The sequence below is a fragment of the Cavia porcellus genome, unplaced genomic scaffold, assembly GCF_034190915.1.
Source record: "Cavia porcellus strain 051 isolate PalLab524CR breed Dunkin Hartley unplaced genomic scaffold, mCavPor4.1 scaffold_22, whole genome shotgun sequence".
Classification (NCBI taxonomy): domain Eukaryota; kingdom Metazoa; phylum Chordata; class Mammalia; order Rodentia; family Caviidae; genus Cavia; species Cavia porcellus.
In genome coordinates, this window is record NW_026947505.1 from 15,241,753 (window position 1) to 15,265,534 (window position 23,782).

General features: G+C 35.3%; 1 protein-coding gene across 3 annotated transcripts in view; it reads left to right on the forward strand.

Annotated features, from left to right (window-relative positions):
• Stx7 (syntaxin 7) overlaps positions 1-23,552 on the forward strand; it is a 37,163-nt gene extending 13,611 nt beyond the window's left edge. For 2 of the 3 annotated variants that reach the window (XM_063233476.1, XM_063233477.1), the window contains 8 exons: positions 10,474-10,543; positions 12,425-12,518; positions 13,127-13,264; positions 14,094-14,146; positions 14,895-14,991; positions 16,206-16,278; positions 19,813-19,895; positions 22,233-23,552. In XM_063233476.1, the coding sequence (XP_063089546.1) occupies positions 10,474-10,543; positions 12,425-12,518; positions 13,127-13,264; positions 14,094-14,146; positions 14,895-14,991; positions 16,206-16,278; positions 19,813-19,895; positions 22,233-22,325 (701 nt within the window). In that variant the 3' untranslated portion in view covers positions 22,326-23,552. Of the gene's footprint in view, positions 1-10,473; positions 10,544-12,424; positions 12,519-13,126; positions 13,265-14,093; positions 14,147-14,894; positions 14,992-16,205; positions 16,279-19,812; positions 19,896-21,607 lie in introns of all 3 variants that reach the window. The other variant, XM_063233478.1, reaches the window with a different exon arrangement.
• The last annotated feature ends 230 nt before the right edge of the window (positions 23,553-23,782 follow it).

Consider the following 23,782-nt stretch of genomic DNA (forward strand, 5'->3'; position numbering starts at 1 on the left):
TTCTGTCGTTTGTATAAGTATTTTTTAAGTGAGTAGTCTGAAAAAGGGAAATGGAGAATGGCTAAAGGTTAGCCATTGGGAAATAAACTGAACAGATTCATTGACAGTATGCAGTCTACACATCAGAATTTAGGAATGTAGAAGTTTTTGCTAAAAAACTTATAATTTATCACATAGGCTTCTCTGTATATATTTTCCAGAAAATTTGGGAAGGTAGAAGTTTCTAAGGAGGCATAAAGTATGAATTTAAGCCCCTGTTATAAATGTTAAGAAGTGACTGAAAATATTTTTATTGAATTCTTTCTTATCATTTATGTCCTATGATTAAAGCTATTAATCTAGAGTTAGATTAATCTAAGTTAATCTTTAGTTAATCTAAAGCTAGAGTTCAAAAATATAAGTTTCTCTGTGTTTTTAAGTGACTTCTCATACTGTGTGTGTATTTATATAGATTATTAAGAAGAATTAGTGCACTTATTCTTCTTAAGTCTCTACGGATTTTGAGATAAAAAAGTTTATATTAAAGTGTGGGCCCTTTTATTGTTTTTAAAGAGTGTACAACTTTAATTATAGTCTGGTAAAAGGGGCACTTATTTTTGCAGCTTAACACATGATTACACAAAAAGGAAGCTAGTATGATCTACTTCTCTTTGGTGCCTGTGAAAGCTTTTCTTGAAAAAAACAAAACAAAAAAAAGCTCCAAGTCTGTGGCAGTGAATTTACTGACACTATGTATGTAGTCAGCATTGCAGGCTAGTTTTTCATTGGTGGAACGAGTAGGCAGATTTAGAATCAAAAGGAGTTGAAATTTTGCCCTTTTCCCAAAATGTTGTCCGATATATCTATTTCTGATGTCATGCATCTGAAAGTATTTGAGGAGAAAAACAGTGGTTTTGATTTCAGTGTTGTAAATTTTTTGGTGCCTAAAGTACTGATATAGTATAGAGATAGCTATGAAAATTAGTAACCTATCCAAGTGAATTTTAACAGAAGTGACCATTTCTCTCTAGTGACTTTCCTTATGTGATTGAGCATGAGTGCTATTTATGATTGAACATATGTGAAGTCATTTTGTGAATTAATCATCAAGAGATTGTATCTTTTGATTACTCCTATTTGTGAACCACCTCCATGCTTCTACCCTGAGCATGAACTTTCTCAGCCTTGATTCCAACCCTGTTGGGTGTATACTCTCCCTGTATTCAACCACAGTACAAACCCTGTAGGCTCTAAATGCCAGTTCTGTCCATTTCTCTGCATCTCCCCTGTCACCATCCCGGTCCAAGCTAATGCTATTTCTTTAAATGATTGCACCCTCCAAATTGTTGTTCTGTCACATGTTCATAATCTTCTCCATTTAGTAACCAAGACAAATTTAAAATCGTACATCAGATCATGTTATCCTACAGCTGAAAATCCAACCGTGACTTCCTTGGCACTTATAATCAAGTGTGAAACCAGTCATGCCCTTACAATGTGCTCCAGGATTTACTCCTTGCCCCTCCTTATCAGTCCTGCTATTCCTTCTTGCCGTACAGGCACACACATCTCCCCCATAGACTTTCCACTACTGCTTGAGTAAACTGATTCACTCTTATCTCAGCACCTTTGCACATGTTCATTTTGTGCTTTACACATCTTCTCAAGTTGGAGCCTAACTGACTCAGTATTCAGGGCTCAGTACAAAAATCATTTCCTTAGAAGTGTTTTCTCTGACCTATTTTGTTTCTGATTATTCTTTTTATCATTAATGTATGTTTATAATGTTTTTGCATCAGTAAATTAAAGTACTATTATTGTTTACTTTTTTCCTGTCTTCCTACCAAGCTGTAAATCCTTGAGAGAAAAATTTTAATATCTTATAAATAATGACAGTTATTACTTTTTATGAGAATGAGGTCATATTATATGGGTATTGTTTTGTTGTTTTTGTTTGAGTTTTTTTCTGCATTTTTTTTCTCATGTGTTGGCTGCATATTTTTCACCGTATGGATTTACCATACATCATTTAACCAATTCTTAACTGATGGACATTTTATCCTAAGAATGTATGTTTAAACGTTGCCCATCTATGCTGGCTCTATATATTGATTCTCTGAGTTCTGTGTAGATAAAGTGTGATTGTGTTGTGTATTCGGATACTACACTTATTTAAAAATTATTTTAATTGTTATTAGCTTTTTCACCATAAATATAGTATTGTATTACAGGATATCTTCTTTTGTACTGATTGCAGTTGTGCTACTTGTGTCATGGCCACTCACTTGCCCTGTGAGTCTGCCTCTTGTCTACTTTGTTTGGCTCAGAGATTCTAAGGGAGTCAGGTAGCAGGAGTTAGATTGTAGTAATTAATTTTGATTTCCTGAAATGATTTTAGCTGTTCTTGTCCTCATCACTCTGTGATCCTTCTTTGTTGTTTACTAATTCCTGAGCATTATTTTTTATTAAACAGTAATTGCCTTTTGTACTTCTTCATGCAGGGTTTTTCTTAAGCAGTTGTTAATTTCTTTATTAACTGCTTTAAAAGAACCCAGGTATCATACAAAATAGTATTCTGTGAGTCTTGAAACATTTATTTTTCCCAGTTTTCTTCTTGTCCTACTGTTGTTACAACCATTGTTTAAAGAAACCATTGATGCAGTTAACAAGTTAGTAGTACTGAGTATGACCACCTGCTTCTCTGAGAGGGTTTGATCTAGATTTCATGTACAGTCAAAGAGAATGCCCATAGACAATGCCATCATCTGCTTCTAACCTTGGAATATAGCTCTTCTGTTGGAATTGTGAAAGTCTTCAACTAAAGGCCAAGGAACCTTGCTTACTTGTGAACATTGAACACTGCCTTGCTTCTGGGCATGGATAGAAAACAGAACAGAGTGGGCCACATCTGTGCTTTTAGTTGTGTGATATTACCCAAGTAATTCAGTAGTCCTTCCCTGCAAAATAACTGTTATGGTTATGTGCCGATCCCCCCAACCCAGTTTCATGAGATCATAGGTGGGGCTTTTGGGAGGTGACTAGAATATGAATGCATAATTCAGGTCAGTGGGTTAATCTACTGATGAGTTGATAGCTAGATGGGATTTAGGAGTTGAAGCCTTGTTGGAGGACTAGAGTGAGGACCTGCAAGGGTCTATCTCCTTCTCTTCTCCCCTGATTCTCAGTCTGCTTATTGCCTGCCATCCCATGAGGTATTTCTTCTCTTCCATTTCCATCTGCCCAGCCACCCTGTCTTGGAGCCAGCTGTTTATGGACTGAAACTTCCTCTACAAACTGTGAACCAAAATAAACTTTTCATAGTTGTGGGTGTCAGGTATTGTGTCTCAGTGATGAAAGTATCCAGGACATACTTTGGTACTAGGGAAGTGAAGTCATTGCTATGATGCTACTTGAGCATGTGATTCAGAAGCCTTTGGAAATGGCTTATAGGAAGAATTTGGAAAGGTTTAGAGATGCAGGCAGGAGAAGCAGCTGTAAAATTCTCTGAGTTGAACTTGATGATGGGACACAGGTCAGAGCTCAGAAAACCAGAATGCTGATAGAAATGCAGCTAGCGAAAACCATGCCCAGAAGGTTTCATTTGGAAAGAAGGATTCCATTGGCATGTGGACTATAGGCCTTGTGTATTATTTTCTGGAAAGATTTGTGTACATTTTGCTCCTGTTCTGAGACATAGGAGATTGAGATTAAAGGCAGCAGATCTTTAATCTGGTGGAAGAAATTTCAAAGCGGTCTAATGTTGAGGTAGTGGCATCACTATTGGGAGTTTTTAGGGTTAGGGTTAGAGAATCGAGTGAAAAGCACAGCATATCAGAGTATATACGTTGAGCAGGTGCGAGAGATAAAACATAGGCACTGAACATCTTTGCTCAGCGAGCTAGCTTGTAATGTTCCAGCCATCTAAAAGTCTAAGTATTGTTTATATAGTTTTTGGATGATGCACTTTATATTTTATTGTAAAGAACCATGCCTTGAGATACCACCTTTTATTAAATAACCTGTCATAGTAGTAAAGTACCCTAAATTTCTACTTTGTTGACCTGTATTCCTTCCTACCTTTGAGGCTTCTGGGATGAAAACCAACCTTAAAGATCTGGTAGTTTTGAGATTACCATGACCATGCCTGCAGAAATTCTGTGCTAGGAGTGACAAGGAGACTTTGGCCCTGGAAGCAGAGGTCCTAAGTGAGCCTCTCCCATCTGGACTCATTCTTTACAGGTTAGATCTCCAGGGTTTGCTTCAGGCTTTGCAATCTGTGGAGACAGGCTCCTCCCTCTTCGGGTCACAGAACAGAGAAGAAAACAGCACCTTGACCAATAGCCACAATTACTGTTGGGGTGGCACATTCACTATAGCTAAGTTTGCACACTTCCCTAAGTGATAAATGGAGGTTTGGGATTACTGGTATCACCCTTTTGGATTTCCCGTTAACTCTTTAGGGATGGGCCATCTTCTTCCCACTGGCTAAGACTAAACTAATACCACTAAGATTAAAAAGTACTCCAGGGCAAGGTCCTTCCTCATCTCCACCCCCCCTTCAGTCTTCCCAAGACCCAAATCTTTCATAGCCCCTCCTATCATTTTATATACACAATAAATAATAACTAGTTTGGAGTGTCTTTGCTCTACCCATCCTGAGGCATTGACCTCCCGATCTGCCTTTATGCATTACTAAATTAGTTTTTTATTTCATCCTTTTTGCAGTACCACCCCTCATACAGGCAGCTGGGGATCTTGGTAGGTTCCTATTATAAATTACTTTAGTTGCTGTCTTTCAAATTCTCCAGGAGGCCTTTCACTAGTGATGTGCTTTTTAGAAATATAATTTTCTCATTTTCGCTTGGTAAGTGAAATCAACTACATTTTTAAAAAACATTTTATATTGATAGTTGACATATTTTCAACTGATAAAGATTTTAAAATATTATGTTTTCCTTATGTACCTCAAGCTTTATAATGAACCTTTCTAACATAATTTCTATGTAGTGTACCATCTTGTACTCTGATGGATATCTGTGTCATTTCTAAAATGTTTCTCATGTACCATTTTATGTTATTTTTTGTTGTTTTGAGGTTGGGTTTTTTTTTTTCTTTTATTTTCTTTCTTTCTTTTTTTTTTTTTTTTTTTTGAGACAGAGTCTTGCTATGTAGTTTAGGCTGAGCTTGAGCTCAGTATATAGTCCAGGCTTTCCTGGAACTCTAGCACAGGTAGAGTTTGATGGGAAAAGATTTGAGTTTAAAGCAGTTTGTTTCTTTTTAATGTTTAGGTTTTTTTTTAGTTCTTTTTCTGTTGTATCACTTGTATGTAACTGCTAGATATATGTCATTATCAGGAGGTAACTGACTCTTCTTTCCTAATTACAGCATGTAACTCTCTTGTGCTAGCTAGCTGATCATTATTGCTATGATTCTCATAGTATGTCATGAATTATTATAGTCCCCTGAAGCATAGTGCACTATAGTTCTTTAAGATGTGTTAATAAATATATTTGTGTTGTTCATTTCTGACTTTCAGGAGAAAAACATAAACTGCTTCCTATTTTAGATGTCACCTACTGAGTGAACTTTTACTATGTCTGGTACAAGGTATTTCCTTATATTGTTCTCAGTTAAAGTTCATGATGGCAGAAAAGTAGGTAATTTTTCTGCAGCTGACTGTAACAGCAATACAGTTGGAAGATCTTAGGTAAATCACCCAAAGCCTACAGCAGGAAGAAGTGAGATAAAGTTTCCTGGTGAAATTAGCTGACCCCCATCTACTTGCCAGTCAACATTAAATTGAGACTGAGTTTGAATCTCAGTCACTCGGCTGAGAGTTTTACTAACCATTTTTTTTTTCTGTGAGGTACAGTATTTTCTCATAAAAGAAAAGGTGCCCTATTTTGCCCAGGATTATATAAAGGCAATTGTCTGAACTCCAGTGTGGTGGTGCCATGCAGCCTGGCCCTCTCACTCGTCCCTAGTTCTCAGGGAATTCTCACATGCTGACATCACAGAGCCCTACACGGACTTCTCCCTAACCTTCTCTAATAAAATGTAGATTTTTCTTAAATGCTGATCCACTAGGTGGCAGCAGACCCAAGTGGAACAGAATGGGTTTCAGGAATGGTGCTGTGCTTGATGAAATAATCCTTTTTTAAAAAAAAAAAAAAAACAATTTGTCAGAAATAATGTTTTCTTCCTGTTTTGGCAAAGACTATATATATTAGATAAGTTTTAGTTTAAGAAACTGTTTATTACATGGAATAAGGTTAAATATTTTTATAATTTGAGAAATACTTTCTAATTCTATCATGAATGTTTTCTTTAATATTGAAGTTATGCTAATTCAAATGCATCATGAATATCTTTAATAGTTGGCTAATATGCTGGCAAATGCAGAGAATAAATGGCATATAGCTATGAAGTCTTGCGCCTGCCTCCTCCAATTGATAGCAGACTCCTTATTTTCTCTATTTCTGAAGTGATGGAACAAAAAGTATTTCCCACATGAGCAGTTTACAGATGCCAGAGATTGTGATGGCCTTACCTGGTAAATCAGTCACTATCTGAGTAGGGTGTGCTGAGTGTATCTGCTCAAAACAGGGACATTGCCACATGGTGGACTTAGACCCCACTGGCCATGGCTGCACAGTTCTCTTTAATTCCTAAAAGTTGGATAATTTTATGCAGTGTTTTGTATATTATAGTTATTTATTCTTTCTAAGGTAAGATTTTGACTATCAACTTATTCACAAGTATTATTAAAGTTCCTCTGTGTGGCCTGTTTTCTATGGAATTTTCCAGCTTTTACAGTTACGCTAGTTCTTTATGTGTTAACAAATACTGCCTCTTATAAATTATGTAATCTCTACTTTTGTTTTTAAGGATATTTGATTGTAATAACAGCCACATCCACTTATCTTTCATTACTTTTTATCAGTTTCATGTATGAAGAGTTGATGAGTAATGTCAAATTCTCAAATATCTATTTGCTCTTGTAAATTTTAAAATTATAACCTGTGTCCACTTTTGAGTTGTTTCTATTACTATAATTTAAGGAGGTGTTTTCTTCTATTTTATGGGTATTCTTTCTTTGTCATAATCTTTGTTTGAAGGAGAAATCTATAATTTGAAGGAGGTGTTTTCTTCTATTTTATGGGTATTCTTTCTTTGTCATAATCTTTGTTTTCTTCCATCTGTATTCATTTCATTCAGTATATACTTATATTTATAATATATATAAATGTTTTGCATGTACATTAGAAACATGTGCAGTCAAGTAGGTAACTTTTTCCCTCCACTGTTGTAGTTTTATATCATGCTTAGCTAATATTTTATCCTTCACTCTAAGATTATGTATTAGATCGTATTTACATTTCCATCTAATAATTTATTTTCAGATTGTTCTCATTTTTTATTAATATATGTTTTTTGGTATACATTCATTTTGGGAGAGTTTGTGCAGGTACACATTGCATTTTGATCCTGTTTATTTACCCTTCTGGTCCTTCCCTTTTGTCTCCCCTCATCCACAGAACCCTTTCTCATCCTTTCAGAAAACCAGCTCTTTTATTCATTGATCCTTTGTATTGTTTTCTTCTGGTCTTAATTTCATTCTGTGATTATTATAATTCTGTATGTTGTATTAGTTTCAGATTTAATTGTTTCTGTCTGTCTGAAACCTTGAAATACATCCTGAGGTTATTTACTTGGGATTGCTCTGTCCTTTTATATGCGCATTTTTAACTACAACCTTCCCTCTTAGAACTGCTTTCATTGTGTTGGTATGTTGTTTTTCCATTATCATTTGAATCTAGGAACTTTTACTTCCTTGATTTTTTCTGAATCAATAATATATTATTTAATGTGTTGCTTAAATCTCTGTGTATTTGCATATTTTCTGTGGCTTCTTTTGCTATTGACTTCTAACTTTGTTTCACTACCTGACATACGATTTATTTTGGAAAAAGTTTGTTGTGGTTGAGAAAAATGTATATTCCATTGCTGTTGGATGAAGCACTCTAGATATCTAGTTCATTTATTCAGTGATGCAGTTTAACACTAATGTTTCTGTGTTGAACTTTTGTTTGGTTGACCTAATGATGCAAGTGGAGTTCTGAGCTTCCCCATTCTGATTGCACTGGTACCCATCTGTTCTTTTAAGTCTAATAGATTTTTTTCAGGAGGTTGTGTGTACCAATATCCAGTGCATAGATAGTTATAATTGTTCTCTCTTTCTTTTGACTCATTCCCTTTTCCATTGTATAGGGTCATCTTTATCATCCATTTTTTCAGTTTCTCTGTGGTTTCTAGATTTAACTGTCAATACTTTCTTGGTTCCCTGAGTTCTATTTTTTTTTTTTTTTTTGTCTTTGCTGACTTGTGTTTAGGTCTCTTGATTCCACATCCCAGAGACCATTATTTGCTACCAGACTTTATTCCACCATTGGTGGTCCTCAATTCTTAATGCTTAAACAAATTTATTTTGCTATATGGGGTGAGATAGGGTTTTGTTTTTCCCAAAAAATGTTTTGAGTCAGGTTCCTTGTAATTTATAAATCTATTTTCATTACTTCTTAAAAAAATTTCCTTTACAGTCGAAATGAATACCTGCCCTTATTCTACAGAGGCCCACACTGTTTCACACTGTCAGCATATTAGCATTAAAACAAAAAACTTTAAGCCTCTATAATTATTTAACTAATTACAAACAGCCATAATTTAAAACAACAAACAAAACCTCTGTATCCTACAAAAGGAAAATTGACCCTCAAAACAGCAAGAAGAAATTATTTCAAAACTGTTGCTATGTTTCCTCTTCCATATTTGTATTTGTTAGCTTTCATTTGAAAGCAGTGTTTATTGCTTCATCCTCAGTGAGCAAAAGTTGTCCTGTATTTTGCAATAGCTTATCATTCTCTTGATCAACTAAATAATGATTACTATAAAGATATTTAACATACATAAATAAACTTTATTTTAAATAAAAATAATGAGTTGTTGGGATAGTTCTGCAGTGATTAGAAATGTGAAAGTTCCTTGAGATGAGGTTTCATTCTTATTTGTACTTGACATTGTATGTGTAAACATGTATAAACTATAGACCTTCCTTTGTGAGGAATCCTTTTCCTGCTACAGTGGCCATAGACATCTGAATATGAGTTTAGCATGAATTAGGAACTCCTGACTTTTCATCAAATTCTTTTTTCTAAATCTGTGCAAAGGTAAAATTGTACAATGACAGCCCTTCACCTGGACACAACAATTGTAGACATTTTTCAACTTCTGTTTTACATTTTTTATATATTCATATTTCTCCAGTTGTCTCCACTATATTTTATAATAATGTGTTCCTGATTCAGACTCCAATACAAAAAAAAAAAAAAAGACACTGTACCTTTTGGATATTTTAGCATTTTGAGTGTTTCAGTTCTTCAATTTCCAAAGCTTCCCTTGAGCTGGGAATGTGTCTCAGTGGTAGAGTCCTTGCCTAGCATACACAAGATCCTCGATTAGATCTTATATAGTATTAAAAGTAGAAGATGAAGCACTCATTCTCTGTAGTGTGTGTGTGTGTGTGTGTGAGAGAGAGAGAGAGAGAGAGAGAGAGAGAAAGATATTTTTAAAAGTCCTGGCTAATTATCTTGTAGACTATACCAGTCTAGATTAGTCTGGTTTTTTTACCTCATAGTTAATTCAGGTTAAATATTTGGGCAAGGGAAAAATTACGTAAGTCATATTAAAACTTTTCTTGTCCCGTCCTATGAAGATATTTATGTCAGCTTGTCTCGTTGTTGGTGCTAAATTTGATCATTTTTTAAACAACAGATAAATCTGTGATAAAATCATTCCCTGAATGTTGTATGTGTAGTAATAATTTGAAATTATATTTATGTCAGTTTGTCTCATTGTTGGTGCTAAATTTGATCATTTTTTAAACAACAGATAAATCTGTGATAAAATCATTCCCTGAATGTTGTATGTGTAGTAATAATTTGAAATTACATGAATGGTCTGTGGTTTCAGTATCCTCTAATGATCTTGCTTTTAATAATCAGTATTATATAGATAATTGAAAAATGATTTGTAAAGAATTTTCCACATGTACTGACTTTCACACATACTAACTGGAAATATTTCACTTTTATTACAATGAAATACATCATTTTATTATTCTCACAAATTTTATTGCAATAAAATCAAGTACAATGCTTTGTGCTGTTGTTTGTTTGCTATCTTGATAGAACAGGGAAGATGATAATGTTTTGGGGTAATAAATGCAGTTCACATGATATTATTCTTTTGATAATTAGCACATTTTTGTTCCTAATTAGATTTAAATAAACTATTTCCCTTTTTTGCAGTTAATGTTGTTTATCATTATCTCTTTATTTTTCTTTTTTAACTGCCTAATTATCTACTTGCTTCTAATTTAATTACCTCTATGGCCCTAACATTTGTAAAAATTATGCATTATTTCCATTATTATAGCCGTGGAAATACAAAGGACACTGAATCAACTTGGAACACCTCAAGATTCACCTGAATTGAGGCAACAGCTGTAAGTATTTAACAACAACAACAAAGAAAATTTACCAATACGTTGCTTTTTTAGTATGTGTTTACTAAGGAAAACGATGGAAAATTAGTAAGGTTTTTTATCTACCTCGTCTAGACATTTGTACCATGTGTTTATGTAGGTTTGACCCTGTGCAGAGTAACATGATATTTTTAAAGATCAAGCTTACTCTATCAAACTAAATCTTCCTGAATTGGCCTTTCATATGCTTTTTAAATTGGTTGTTGGGCTTATACTTCTCAATTTATGTGATTTATTTCCCATAGCTAACAATCCCTTGAGTGATCAGATTTTTATTAGGGGTTTACATCTAGTACATACACTAGTTTCTATGAACTATCCTCCCTAAATCCCACATTGTTGAATTTCAAAAAGCTTCTGTTAAAAAACAATTATAGTGAAATATTACACATGCCAGTAAATTGATGTACTTTTGGACTCGTAACTATACTTTTCTGTAATACATCACAGAACTGACAGTGTCTTTACATAACTTTTCGTCTAAACATAACTTTTCATCTAAACAATTGAAGTGAGAGAGATTTAAAAACTATTTTTAGTGTGCCCATGAGAAAAATGTGTCTTAAGGGATTGGTGATTTGCCCAGAATTATTCACAACCTGACTTAAATTCTCATTGCTGGCTTGGCTACAAATTTCAAGTAGTATATACCTAATATGTGGTATCTCCAAAGTGATATCTCCTGCTATTGAAGGAAAATTATAAAGAGGAAATAGGTAATAGCAATTGTTTTTAAGAAGCAGAATTTGAAGAATTTAAAATTGTTTGTAAGTCATATTTTACTTTTTTCTTCAGTGGATAGAATGCTCCAAATCTGTCAATGTATTATCATTTATTAAAATAAGTTAAGATGAAAAGAAACTGCATGAATTTAACATTTACTATATTTTGATATTAATAGTGGAAATTCCAAGTATATGACCATTATCATTATCTTCTTTAGAACTTGCACTGTACTGCCATTTCCAAAGATTTAAATAAACACATCAAAGATAGGCTATTTGGTAAATAAAGATATAAATAGCTTATATTTCTTTCTTATTAGTTCTATATAGATACTTAGGTGTGTTCTTATATAGTATCCCTTTAGTATTGCCAGTACATGATTAAAATGAGAGATTAATATATATGACAGGCATTGTTGTTGAAATCTATAATGCATCAGCTTAATAAGCTTATTTTTCTCAGCATCAGGTTTTTTAGTTGAAAAGTTTTTTTATGTTAATTAGAAAGATACAGGTCTGGATAAGTTTGTATCCCCTATAAGGAAATGCTATTAATTTTTTTCCAAATCATGCTTGAATAATAGTAAATTTATACTATGATTACTTCTTCTGTTTTTAAAAGTATTCATAGGATGCAAATGTAGAGAAATAAGAGAGACCAGATGTACCCAAGACCCAGGACCTGGGCCAAGGGGATGGCAGCAAAGCTTACTTGCTCATCTGACTCCCTAAGTGTGGGACACAGATCAAAGTCTCCCACATTTCCAGTGTCTCACACTTAAAAGACAGCCAGCATCTCTCGATTAAATCCTCTCCTGACTTGAGTTATTCTCTTTTCTAAATGGCTATCGGTATTTCTGGAAGTTTGTTTACCCTAAGTGAATGAAAAACTTCATATAATATGACAAATGGCATATAAAATTTGGGTTTGATAGAGGAATTTTAGAGCCAGTTTATAAAACTAAGCAGTTTTATAGTTTATACTTCAAAACTGTAAATATTTTGTAAAATGATTTTATGAAGCTATTCATCAGGGCTGATGAAAGTGGCAGAGTTGTATGTAGCATAAAGAAATATTATCTGTTCTTTGGCTGTAATATGTGTTTTCTCACTTTAGGCAACAGAAGCAGCAGTATACTAACCAACTTGCCAAAGAAACGGATAAGTACATTAAAGAGTTTGGATCTCTGCCCACCACCCCCAGTGAACAGGTATCAGCCTTTAATATATATGTGATGTGTGGAATGTGGAAGAAATCAAATGCGTTACAGAATCTTTGAGCTCTGATGCTAGAAAAGGAAGTTAAGGGACAAAAAAAATCCTATTTAAGACTAGTTCATAGAACACAAAACTATATTTAATTGCTCAGGTAGTATCCTGTGATTCAATAAGGCAAAAATTATTTCCATGCGGTTGCCTTGACCTGTAATTAAGTAAGTGCTCAGAAAATGCTGTGTGGCCTTCCAGGCCTGGCTCTGTACAACACACACACACACACACACACACACACACACACACACACGTTCAACGTGGGAGGCTGCCCAGGGGCACATAGTTATTTCCATGCCTCTATAATGGAAGTAGGTTGTGACATAAGTAAGAGTAAAAGGTTTTACTTAACCTTTCCAAAACTACTTTAAAATAACTCCAAAATCACCACCCTGTTTCTAGCAGCTACAAAACTTTGAGGTGAGAAACCCAGCAAGATTGTTTACATATAACCAGAATTTTACTGAGAATGAATCAGTAAATTGGGGATTTAATAAAATTTTTATATTAAATAGTTTGATTTAGTAGGCTTCTTTCTTCTGTCCTCCAGCGTCAAAGGAAAATACAGAAGGATCGGTTAGTGGCCGAATTCACAACAGCACTGACAAACTTTCAGAAGGTCCAGAGGCAAGCTGCTGAGAGAGAGAAGGAATTTGTTGCTCGAGTAAGAGCCAGTTCCAGAGTGTCTGTAAGTACTTTACACAGCACTGTAAAAATGAACTTGATATTTTCTCAAGGTCTCATGGAAATCTACTTTCGCATGATTTTTTAAGTCATGAATATCTGAGTATCTTGGAAATTCATATTTGAGTATTTATTTTCAGGGTTTTTGGCTCAGTTTTTAAGGGTGATGGCTATAGATTGTTGTTATCTTGCCTGTGTTTTGGAACCACAATTACAGACCTCACACAGTATAGAAACTGTCAGCAAAGATTGGGAGTGACGTGGTGGGGTTTCTCACAATGAGTCAGCACCATGGCCCTGCACTGTGTCTGTGCTAAGGCAGGCAGCACCGTGCTCCCAGATCCAGAGAAGACGCAGAGTGGCTGAGCAGCGTACACGGTGTCTATAACAGCAATATTGAGTGTGGGCCTGGAGAAAATAAGAGGATGAGTGAAAGTGGAATTTTTACATACTCCAATACTAAATTCCTCGAGGAACGATCATGTTATTTTTTTATTCTTGAATGTGAAAGTTACACAACTACACTAATTTTAACCAAATAACTATTTGATTAAAAATAATATTTGGTTAATGTTTATTTGGTTCTTGAGAATACTTAATGAATTCCTTCCTTGTTAGCTCAGGATATAATTTTATTATTACTTAAAGCAGTTGGCCTAGAAAATTAGAACAAGAGTTTCTCTTCTTGTCTTGGCATACACATAGACACACATATTTGTACACATCCTAAATACATAAATAAATTTAGATCATTTTGAGGTAAAATGTGAATGTTATTTTTTTGTTGTTGTCTTTGCTTTCTTTACTGTCTCTTAATCCTATTAATTAATCAGGGTGGTTTTCCTGAGGACAACTCAAAAGAAAAGAATCTTGTGTCCTGGGAAAGGTAAGAAATATAAAATATTTTGTAAGTCAAAAGATAATATTTTGTCATTGTACTGTTTAGTTTTGAGGCAAGGTCTTTCTGGGTAGTCCAAGCTGGCACTGGAACTTCCTGTAAAGGCCATGTCCTCCTCAGACTCACGGTCCTCCCTTGTTAGCTTTCTCCTGCTAGTACTAAGAGCCTGCACCCTCACACTTCGCCAAAAGTAACTGTAGTCTCTGGAGCAGAAATGAAGCTTTCAGTATATGGTACTAAAAATAATCCATATTACTTACAAGTTTAGAAGCAATAAATTTGAAAATAAGATATGTGAAATAAATTACCCAAATATTTATTGACATAATTTTTCAAATGAATTATTTCCTTATGAGGTTTACGTCAGCTTAGAAGATGCTCACTTGCCAAATACAGTTTTCTTTTTTTTTTTTTTTTTTTTTTTTTTTGGTCTTTTTCGTTTTTATTGGTACCAGGGATCGAACTCACGACTGCCTGCTTGCAAGGCAGGCGCTTATGCCGCTGAGCTAAATCCCCAGCCCCGCCAAATACAGTTTTCAATAATTAAATAACAACTCTAAACCCATGTAAGATAAAGTGACAATTGAAAAAATAAATTTTGAGCTCAGCATTTTTTAATATGAGCAATTTCCTGAGTTTGAAGAACAGTGTATCCTGTTGAGAATTTCTTAAATATGGAATAATTCCTATTGTGTTGAATGCCAGCATTTTTCTCATATTTTTTTCTTTTTATTAGCCAAGCACAGCCTCAAGTGCAAGTGCAGGATGATGAGATTACAGAAGATGACCTCCGCCTCATTCACGAGAGAGAGTCTTCCATCAGGCAGCTTGAAGTAAGCCTGGCTTTGTAGAACTGGACTGCCGCTGACTTAGTGAGTTTATGCTCACAAGCTTAGCTAATACTAGGAGAGAAAGAAACTGAGTAAAGGTTTGAGTTTACTGGCATTTCTAATGTATAAATTGGAACACTAATAATCTCTGTAGTATCTAATCTAGGATAAGAGAATATGTTTTCCCTGCCTGAGCTTTTTCTTTTAATTCTGTTAAGTCACTTCAATATTAAAAAATATCAATTTGGACTAGGAATTGCATCCCATGGCATATAATACACATCATACCTGCTTGAGTAAAACTTGTTACAATGGCTTTAAAGGTATTTTATTTCGCTATAGTATGTTTATAACATCCGAGAGACCTAAAGGATTTGTTAAGTCTTGTGGAAACTATCTTGCTTTTAGAAAGTGCACTAATAATAGCTAACAATTTGTACAGTATATTGAGAGCCTTCAGAGTGCCAGGCACCAAGTGATATATTCTGTGTTATTTACCTCCATCATCACAGAAGCTCTGTGACGGATTAACTGTCATTATCAGTCTCAGTGTCATTATCATCTCCATTTTACAGATGGGAAAATGAAGGCCCATGATGAATATGTAAATTGTCCCACCCACATGATAGAACTATTACATGTTACTTTTTAATTGGACAAAATAATAGTTGTATATTGAAGAAAAGTAAATTTATAACTTCGTTACTCAATAAATTTATAAATTCCTTATCCAGTACTGAAATCTATAAGCTCACTAATACATTGCATATTCAAATTTACTAATGTGAGACTTTAAATTTGTACCTAATGTTTTGCCATTTTAAACTATCAATGTATGAATTTTTATTAGATATATGTTATAAGAATATTTATACTCTTATAAACAGCTACTCCTTTGGTAACAAAAGTATTAAATTGTATCACCTACTATCAGAGAGACCAAAAGGATTTAAGTCTAAATTCTGTGACTGTTCTGTATTGCTTGAAATTTTCATACTGCTCACATGTGTTTTTAATATCACATACTTATTTTAGAGAACTGGTAGCTATTGTTCAACCTATAATGAAAAGTTTCCTGATAGTTCCAAAATTTATATATCAAATCAGAATACATCATCACCCATATGAGTAATAGTTGAAGTTTTTAAATTTTTCCCTTTTGTGGTATAAGGTTAAATTTATAATAATATGTAGTAATACATGTCTTTTTGTCTTAGGCTGATATTATGGATATTAATGAAATATTTAAACATTTAGGAACAATGATTCATGAACAGGGAGATATGATAGGTAAGTCTGCTGTATAATTTCCATGGGATGGGAGGAAGTTACATGTCACTTACCTACAGTACTTTTCTCCAGCAAGAGTAATTACTTCCTGTCTCTTTGAGTTCCCCATAGACTTTACAATAAAGTATCCTGAATGGCATTATCAAAAATGGACTTTATTTTTCGATGTTAGTGGTTAAAACAACCAGCTTCATTTATTTCAGAAGTTTCCCAAAATCAGGTACTAAAACTATAAAAGATACCATACAGCTGGGGATTTAGCTCAGCGGCATAAGCGCCTGCCTTGCAAGCATGCAGTCGTGAGTTCAATCTCCAGTACCAAAAAAAAAGAAAAAAAGGAAAAGATGCCAAATATTATTATTCTAGTGTATTTCTAGGGCCTTTGGTTTCAGTCTTACCCAAATTCAATTTTTATCATGTTTTTAAAGTTAATTTATTGATACGTTTTCAATATACATTGTGATAACATTCATCATAGGGAATTTGTACCTATACATGATATATTTTAATTCTTTTTTCCCCATTCCCCTCCCTACCTTCCTTGAGCCTCTATTCCCCTTCACCAGGACTTTTAGAAATAGTTGTGGTGTTTGGACTGTGCATACTATCTTGCCTTTGGGTTATGGCATAGGTAGCATTTTGCTGTTCATTCTAATAAATTTCGGTTTATTGACTCAGGTTAATATAGGTTAATATGATAGGAATTTGTTTTTTAAAGAACTATGAAAGGTCCTTGTAAGTTTAAACATAATAGTCCTTCTGTTAAGATGTATCTATCAGGATTGATTAAAGTATTTGTTATTTTTATCATTTTAAAATACAGAGGGTGTGCCTCTGCATTTATAGATCTGAAATACCTTCTATATGCATTCTAAATTTGGTTAAATTGAAATCCTTGCACCTTTAATTTAAAATGACTATTTGTTCATTTTCACCCACATCTATAGCCCCCATAGATCACAGAGTAAAAATTTTTTTGAAAAACCAGTTTATTCTATATCCAACAAAGCTTTATTGAGTACTGAGCACGTCCAGGCACAAATTCTAGGCATTAGGATCAGCTGGAATTAACAGATAAAAGACCCTGCTTTCATGTCTATTATAATTGGGGACAATTTTTAGAGACAATTTTTAAAAAATAAATATTGATAAATGAGTGCTGTATGGCAAACAAGGCCAGGGACTGCTTGGATGGGAACATTACTGTTTCCATGGAGGAAAGAGTCCGTGGTGCTGACCAGGTGGCATTTTGGCCTCGTAGAAACAAAAAACCAAAGATAAGATGTTCCTGTACGGAGACCCACAATGTAAAGGCCTTGAGGGAAGAGCACGCCCTGCACTTTCCTGGAGTGATAAGAGCAAGAGGAAGATGGTAATCCTGTCTGAGGTCAGGAATGGTATCTGGAGGAGCCTGAGTCACTGCAAGAACTTGCATTCATGACAAATGGGAAGCAACAGTAGCATCTGAACGGTGTCACAACTACCCCACAACACTGGGGTAGTTTGAATGCTCCCTTGCCTGCTGGATTTAGGGCACACTAAAGTAGCAAGACCAAAATCAAGGAGAGCACTTGAAAGATAGTGCTAGGTGAGCAATCATGTCAGCTTGGATCACAGGGGAAGCCCAGAGGTTGTGAGAAGTGATGGAATTCTGCGTAGTTTTAAAATATGAGCCAAAAGATTTACTGACTGTGAGTGTGAGAGAAATAGTCAATTGATGAGTAACACTAAGGTTTTGACCCGGTCTACTAACACAGTGTTACTGTCATTTTCTTAGACGGAGCAGTGTGTAACTGGAGAAGTTTTAGAGGGGTATAAGCCAATAATTTTTGGATATGTTAAGTTTGATGGTGAGTGAGAGAAAAGGATGGCTAGACGTACATCCTTGAGTTACACCATTAAAGCAGGATTAAAGTGCACAGACAGAATCTAGGCCCTGCTCAATGTGCGTGCAGTTCCTGGTAACAGGAGAGCAGGCTGACCACTCAGGCTCTGCATATACTTGGTAAATCGGGTCATGAGAAAGGGAGAAATACCTTCTGATTGTTCCTGTGGTCTCAGCTGAAAGTCAGGGTTTCTGACTGACCATGATAATGCCTGAAAGGGAATATGAAATTGAGGAAGAAAGAGGGGAGTATAAGTCTTCCACCTGTTAGGCAAATGAGGGAAACTTGCCATCAGCAGTCAGGTGTTAAAATGAAGTAAGTCAGCAGGAGATTATTCTTTTTGCATCTGTGTTCAGCTGCATCAATTTTTGTCATGTAAATATAACTGCAGGGAAAAGGGAGCTCAAGATGCATCAAGGTGGTGACATTACAAAATTGCCATGGAGTCCAAGCTAAATAAAAAGGGAAGGGAGACTCATAGTATGTGAGGAAAAGTGACATATGGTAGGATCGTCACTGGAGACCAAGACTGAGCTTTAAAGATGGCAGATGGTGATCAGGGTTGAAACTGTGGTCAGGGAGTAGCTACAGGTATTGGGTTGTGACCATAGATGCGAGTGGCTGGGGTAACAAGCAGTGTCTCTGAGGAAAATGTGATGGAAGAGTAGAGAGACCAGAGTGTTAGAAGGATCAGACAGTGGATGGTGGGATCACTAGTGTCTATCGTAAGTACTGAATGAAGTCAGCGGGCCAGGGGTTGAGACACACAAAGAATTAAAGACTCTGAGCCCCAGGAATGTCTGCAACGAATTTGATAGAATGTACTTTAGCCCTGAGAGTTGGTAGGGAGGAGGAAAGAGGCACGAGCTTCTCGTGCTGCAGAGTGACCCTTTTCCACCTGTGAAAGGGAGGAAAGCTATCATTGAGAGGCTATGTGTATCCCTGGGGGCCCTGGGTTTCAGTACAGAAGTGAGTGGTGATGGCTGCAGGGCAAGCACCAGTCTTCAGTCTCTGTTCACCTTAAAATCAGTTACCATATGCCTAGGACTGAGCTGGCCTTGGCAGAATGCAAACTGGTTGAGCCTAGGTATTGCACTGTAATGTTTTAAAAGCCAATTGAGTTGACAAAAATGATTAACAAATTGAGAAATATCAGGGATATATCCATTCAAGTTTTTAGTATTTGGATCATTTTTATTTCCCTCTGGTGAGATAGTATTCTCAGCAGAGTCTCAGGGTATCATTTTTTTTGCATGTGATGGGGAACATGGGTAGTGGGAAGGAGGGATTGACCTCCCTTTGTGCTCACCGATCTTGACTTGGAACAAGCTGTGGAGTTTGAGACAGAGACAAGCCCTTGTGCTGACCCTGATTTGGTAATTGTGGGTGATGATGCTGTTTGGGGTAGAACTGGAGTTGAGTTGTAATAAAGATCATCAATCTCATTTTCTTCAAACATTTGTGTTGCTTGGATTTCCCATGAAATAGTATAAAAAATTACATCTACCTTAGATTCAGCTTTGTGATAGAGTATTACTAATACTTAGTGAGCATAGTAGTGGCACCTTGAATGAAATTTAGGCATTTGTTCCTTGAGCATCAGTGTATGTTAACAGTTTTATGTGTGTGTTTGTGTTTTATTTTAAAGACAGTATAGAAGCCAATGTGGAGAGTGCAGAGGTACACGTTCAGCAGGCAAACCAGCAGCTGTCCAGGGCAGCGAATTATCAGGTAACAGTAACCGTAACATGTTTTCTTATAACTGAAACATTTGAACTTACAGTGTGTGGGGATTGCAAAGGTTTCAGAGCATCATCAGCTTTAAAGTGGCTGCAGGTGTTAATTTTACAATCTTATGGAAGAGGAAGGAGTTAGAAATACACAGCCAGCTTAAAATTGATTGTAGTCTGTGTATTCTCCAGGATAAAGCAGTTAGCAACCCGCAGGGTTTGGAAGTTTAGTGGATGCGATTGTTTTTACAGTCCTGAAGGTTGCAGTGGACAGCTCCTGGCTTTTCTGATGGTGGTCAGATGTCACTGTGACATTCCACCCAGAAACCTCTTCAGTAGGCTTTGTCTTCCATCTTTTACCCTTTATTTTTACCTTTTCTTTTGATGTCAGTGCCACTGTTGACTAAAGTGGCAGAGATCCTTGTTCTAGAAAGATCACTCCTTGTCCTGTGAAAACTGTATTAACTTGGAATGTCATTAATTGATAGTCTGTCAGAATTCCGCAGGGACTTAGGTGACTATGAGGAATCTGTTAATAAGTGTCAAATATGAATTATGTTTCAAACACTATGTGCATGTCAGGAATATGATCTACTAATGTATCATACAATATTTAGAACTTTGATGTTCAACAAGAATAAAGCCAGGCCCATAGCATTTGATTTCCTTTTTAAAGTTTTATTTTTTTCTTGTCATTCATAATTATTTGCTCGGTCTTATTACTCTCTCATGAGCTGTCTAAGCATGTTGCACATCTCCAGTTGCTCCTTACTTTTGTAATTAACCTGTGAAGTCACCTTTCAGATCGTTGCCTTTTTTTCTCCAGACACATCACTGCATATTCAGTGGTATATCTTCAGTGATGAGGTGACTTCTATTTACCAGCTTTGTGCATATAAATCAAAATGCAGCTCAGCAGGATTATCATTGCCTGTCATGGACTCTAGATGATCTCATGAATAGCTGGAAACACATGCACTGTGTGTGTGCACATACATGAAAATTTAAATGCCAAGAGTCTTGCAGACTGTTAGTGTATAATTGCTGGAACTTAGTGTGTGAGGGGATTCATCAGTGACTGAGTTTACATGTTTTTTGTTTTGCTTTTGGATTTTTTTCTCTTCCTTATGGAAGAACAATCCTCTAAGCACCTTGGGGAAAAGGTACCTGCCTTCCCAAATAGGTCTGGAGCTGGCTGCAGATTTAATTCCTGCAGGCCCCAAGGGATAAGTACAGTGCCACACAATTGCTAAGAAAGGAAGCAGCCTTCCATGTAGTTCTGCTTGGAGGATTTATATTAAATTTATGCCCTGAAAACCATGATGTTTCTGAATAATTGGGTGAATTAAAGGTAATAAAAAAGTATTGCTGTAACGTGCAAGGACTTAATTACACTACCCTAAGGGAGGTGCTCCCTGGGTGACAAATAACATCATGGTGGGGTGCCCATGCTGCCTGAAAAAGGGGTGGTAGCAGTTCTTTGCTGAGCAAATAGATGGCAGGAGAAATATTTATGCAGGATGGTATTGAAACCAACAAAATTGTTTTTGGTACTTGAGGAATGTTTAGTTGAAAACTTAGATGAATATGTGGAATACTAAAAGTATTCATGTTTTTCAGGGTAATTTCAGAGTCTTATATGTGTCTTTTTATAAATTGTATAGTGCTCCTTTTTGGCATAAAGTAAATTCACAAATTTTTCTACTTTATAAGAAAAAAGACCCCTGCGTGTTGGTGTGAATTATGCGAGATACTACAGAAAACAAACCAGGAATGAAGAATGGAACAAAACTGTTAACCTTTGTGTTTTGAATGACAGTTTTATAATTTTGCTAACTTTTGGGTTTTATTTCTCTGTTGACATTCTTGAATACAGTTACCAGAGAATGGGAACAATTTTGAAACTAATTTACTTCAGTAAATGTTACTAAATATTTCTACTTGCTCATCCTTTAAAAGGACTCATTTTTAAGAGTAACCTCTTGATAAAAGTTAAAAATGTACTTTTAAGTTGTTCTTTTTTCATTTATAGGTAAGCTCAACCTGTTGCTTCTGTCAGGAAAGTGTTTGTCTTTTCTCTAAAGCATAACTACACCCCCAAAAAACTTAGCAACATTATTTAAAAACTGCTCACTGAATTATAGCACTACTTCAAGAATATTTTTTGAAAAAATAGTGCCCTGTATGGTAGAGATTTTTGAGAAGCAAAAAGCACTGTGGAAAATTTGAAGACAATAAACTATTACTAATTTTGCTCTTGAAATGAGCCAGATTCTGTTCAGTCGCTGTGGAGGCATCCCACTAAATCTGTATATGTGTTTTGTTTTTGCATCTACAGCGCAAATCCAGGAAAACTCTGTGCATCATCATTTTAGTCCTTGTCATTGGAGTCGTGGTTGTCAGTCTCCTCATATGGGGACTGAAGTCCTAAAGTTATACGAAAGCACCGCTGTACTACGCTGTCTAGATTATGTGGGAAGATGCCTGCAATCATGTTTTTATTATTATTTTAAAGCTATTGCAAATGATAGTTCCCTTACTTAGTTATTTTTATGGGGAGGGGTTTCGTTTGGATTAAATCTGATATTTTCTAATACCAAAAGTTTTTCTAAGTATCATTGCTGGCATAATTGTCATGCTTTTTAATTTAGTAACTATAGGGTTGCTGCCCACATCACACATGACTTTCATCTGTAATTTATCTGTTTGACTTTGGAATTAGTGAACTTACAGATATGCATGTTCTGTTCACATTGTCTGTCACTGCATAACATACACCAGACTTAGGTTACTTCAATTAAAATCTCTAATTTTGATTTGGACCAGCAAAAAAAAATGCTCTCAATAATTATAAAAATTAACAAATCTCTGTATTCATTTTCCAGTTTACTGTAGCACAAATTACCTATTTCATTTTTATTATTGGATTTTTTGAGACCCTTGTTTTCTCTAATATTAATGAGTAATTTCCAGGTATATCTTATGCATTTGATGTGTATAATTAAGCATTGTGGTAGATTACTGAGTAAAACTAGTAAGGTTAGATTGTTCTTACATATGGTCTGTTAAAGTTTGATATTTACTAGGAAAAGTGTAGATGTTATAAATGTTTAATGTAACTTGGAGGAAGAATATTAAAAGAATTCATATTGATTTCTATTTTGTTTAGATTCTAGAGTTCAACTTGTTATTCCACTGAACTATCTTGACAGTACCATCAGGTTTTGTGGGCCATTGTTTACTTTCCCTTATGCCTAAAGATTGATGACTAACTACATATGTGTCTTTGGGTCAAACTTACTTTTAGGAAGTAATTTTCCCATAGTCACTGGTTTTGAACACCCAATACTTAAATTATATTGTTTACATTGTATGCCATTTTGTACCATGCTTCATTAGAAGAGAAACTGGATGTTTGCATTTAACTCATTTGCCTTTTTAAATCGAAGTTGTTTCAGTGCACTAATCTGATACTGTAAAGAAGATTGATTAACTTAATTTGTAGTTTGTATTTTATAATGTTCTTATATAGTCATTTGGTAGTGAAGGTATTGTTTCACATGGCAAGCTCTGAGACTTCAAATGGGAACAAATGAAATAAATAAAAAAGTAAATAAATTGTATCCTTGCAGTAAAAATAAAGAAGATTTAAAAGGTGTTTGGATAGGTCTGTTCTCTGAGGACTACGCATACCTGGTACCAGTGCTTGCTTCACGCTTTTGGTGCTGTACAGGCTGAAATATACTCCAGAGATGTAACCACGTGCACTGTGGTTATACATTCTGCATCTGTTTGATCACTGGGTTACTCAGAGTTTTATTTTGGGAATCCAGAACGGTTTTGTCACTGACCAGTAGCTGCTGCTTTGCTTGTCAACAAAACTCAATT